This window comes from Aplysia californica, unplaced genomic scaffold (genome assembly GCF_000002075.1).
Source record: "Aplysia californica isolate F4 #8 unplaced genomic scaffold, AplCal3.0 scaffold00672, whole genome shotgun sequence".
Lineage (NCBI taxonomy): Eukaryota > Metazoa > Mollusca > Gastropoda > Aplysiida > Aplysiidae > Aplysia > Aplysia californica.
In genome coordinates this window covers 190,615-191,791 of record NW_004797942.1, presented here as the reverse complement: position 1 = coordinate 191,791, position 1,177 = coordinate 190,615, and the positions used below count along the sequence as shown (strand labels likewise).

The 1,177-nt window shown below is 39.7% G+C and overlaps 1 protein-coding gene across 1 annotated transcript in view; it reads left to right on the top strand.

The window, feature by feature from the left end:
• Positions 1-1,177, top strand: part of LOC101854119 — a gene marked incomplete in the record, with an annotated part of 10,741 nt that overhangs the window by 4,563 nt on the left and 5,001 nt on the right. The window contains 1 exon segment of the mRNA XM_013088015.2: positions 336-504. Coding sequence (XP_012943469.1) covers positions 336-504 — 169 coding nt within the window.

The following is a 1,177-nucleotide window of genomic DNA, read 5'->3' as shown; positions in this document are numbered from 1 at the left end:
AAACAAAAAGCAAACAGGTTTAGTTTGTCGGGTCCAAGGCATCCAAAAAATGAAAAAATGATAGTTCTGGTATCCTCGGTCTGGTCACAGACTTACGGATCGTCTGTATCTGGCATGCTTTGCTGTAGTCATAAAACTACTTCCTTGTTGACTTAATGGCCCACAACTGGCATAGCGCAGAGTTTTGCTTATAACAGTAATTCCAGAAAAGACACTGAACAGCAAGAGACAATTTTGGTTCGAGCTTCAAACCTACAGTGTTAATTAAAAAATCCATTTTAATCGCACTGCTGCACAAGGTCAAGTTTAGTATTCATTTTTAAAATGATTTTCAGACCCATGCAGAACTCACAGGAACCGTGAAGGACGCTGCAGCACAGGCAAAAATGGCGAGAAAGGGCATGGAGAGGGTAGTGTTCGATGTCACCAATATCGAGGAACATCTGAATCAACTTCATAGCACTTGTCCGGCAGGCCCTTACTATTTGAACTTGGAAAAACTTGGTGAGGCTGTTGTTGTTGTTGCCTTTGTTCTTGTTTGATGTTTGTTGCTGTTCATTTCTGTAGCCTTTTTATTGGTAGTTTCAGTTACTGTTGTTGTTGTTGTTGTTGTTGTTGCTGTTCTTGCTGTTGTTGTTGTTGTTGTTGTTGTTGTTGTTAATTTTCTAATTTTCTATTGTATGAGTGGAGTTTACGCCCTGTAAGACACAATAAGGATAATTTCTTAGATAAACGACTTTCAACATTATCTAGAAATCGGGTTTTAATGAAACATTCCAGGAAAAACATTACGAAATCGTCTATGAAAACTAGAATGATACTGATTTCATTTCCGATTTTTCTTTTGTCATTGTGTCTATATGATTAATATACACGCACACTCACCTATTCAATGAATCCATTCACTCACTTCCAGTACCTACCTCCCCACACGAACTTTACAAACACCCACATTTCTTTACCTATCTTTAACAACACTCTAAACGATACATAGACAGAGAGACTACCCACATCGGAGATCAGTTCGGAGCTAACTAATTTACCTCCCCCATTTCTCTGTCTGTCTGTCTGTGTGCCTGTCTTTGTGTCTTTCTTTGTGTCTGTCTGCTCTCTCTCTCTCTCTCTCTCTCTCTCTCTCTCTCTCTCTGTGTGTCTGTCTCTCTCTCTCTCCCCCTCT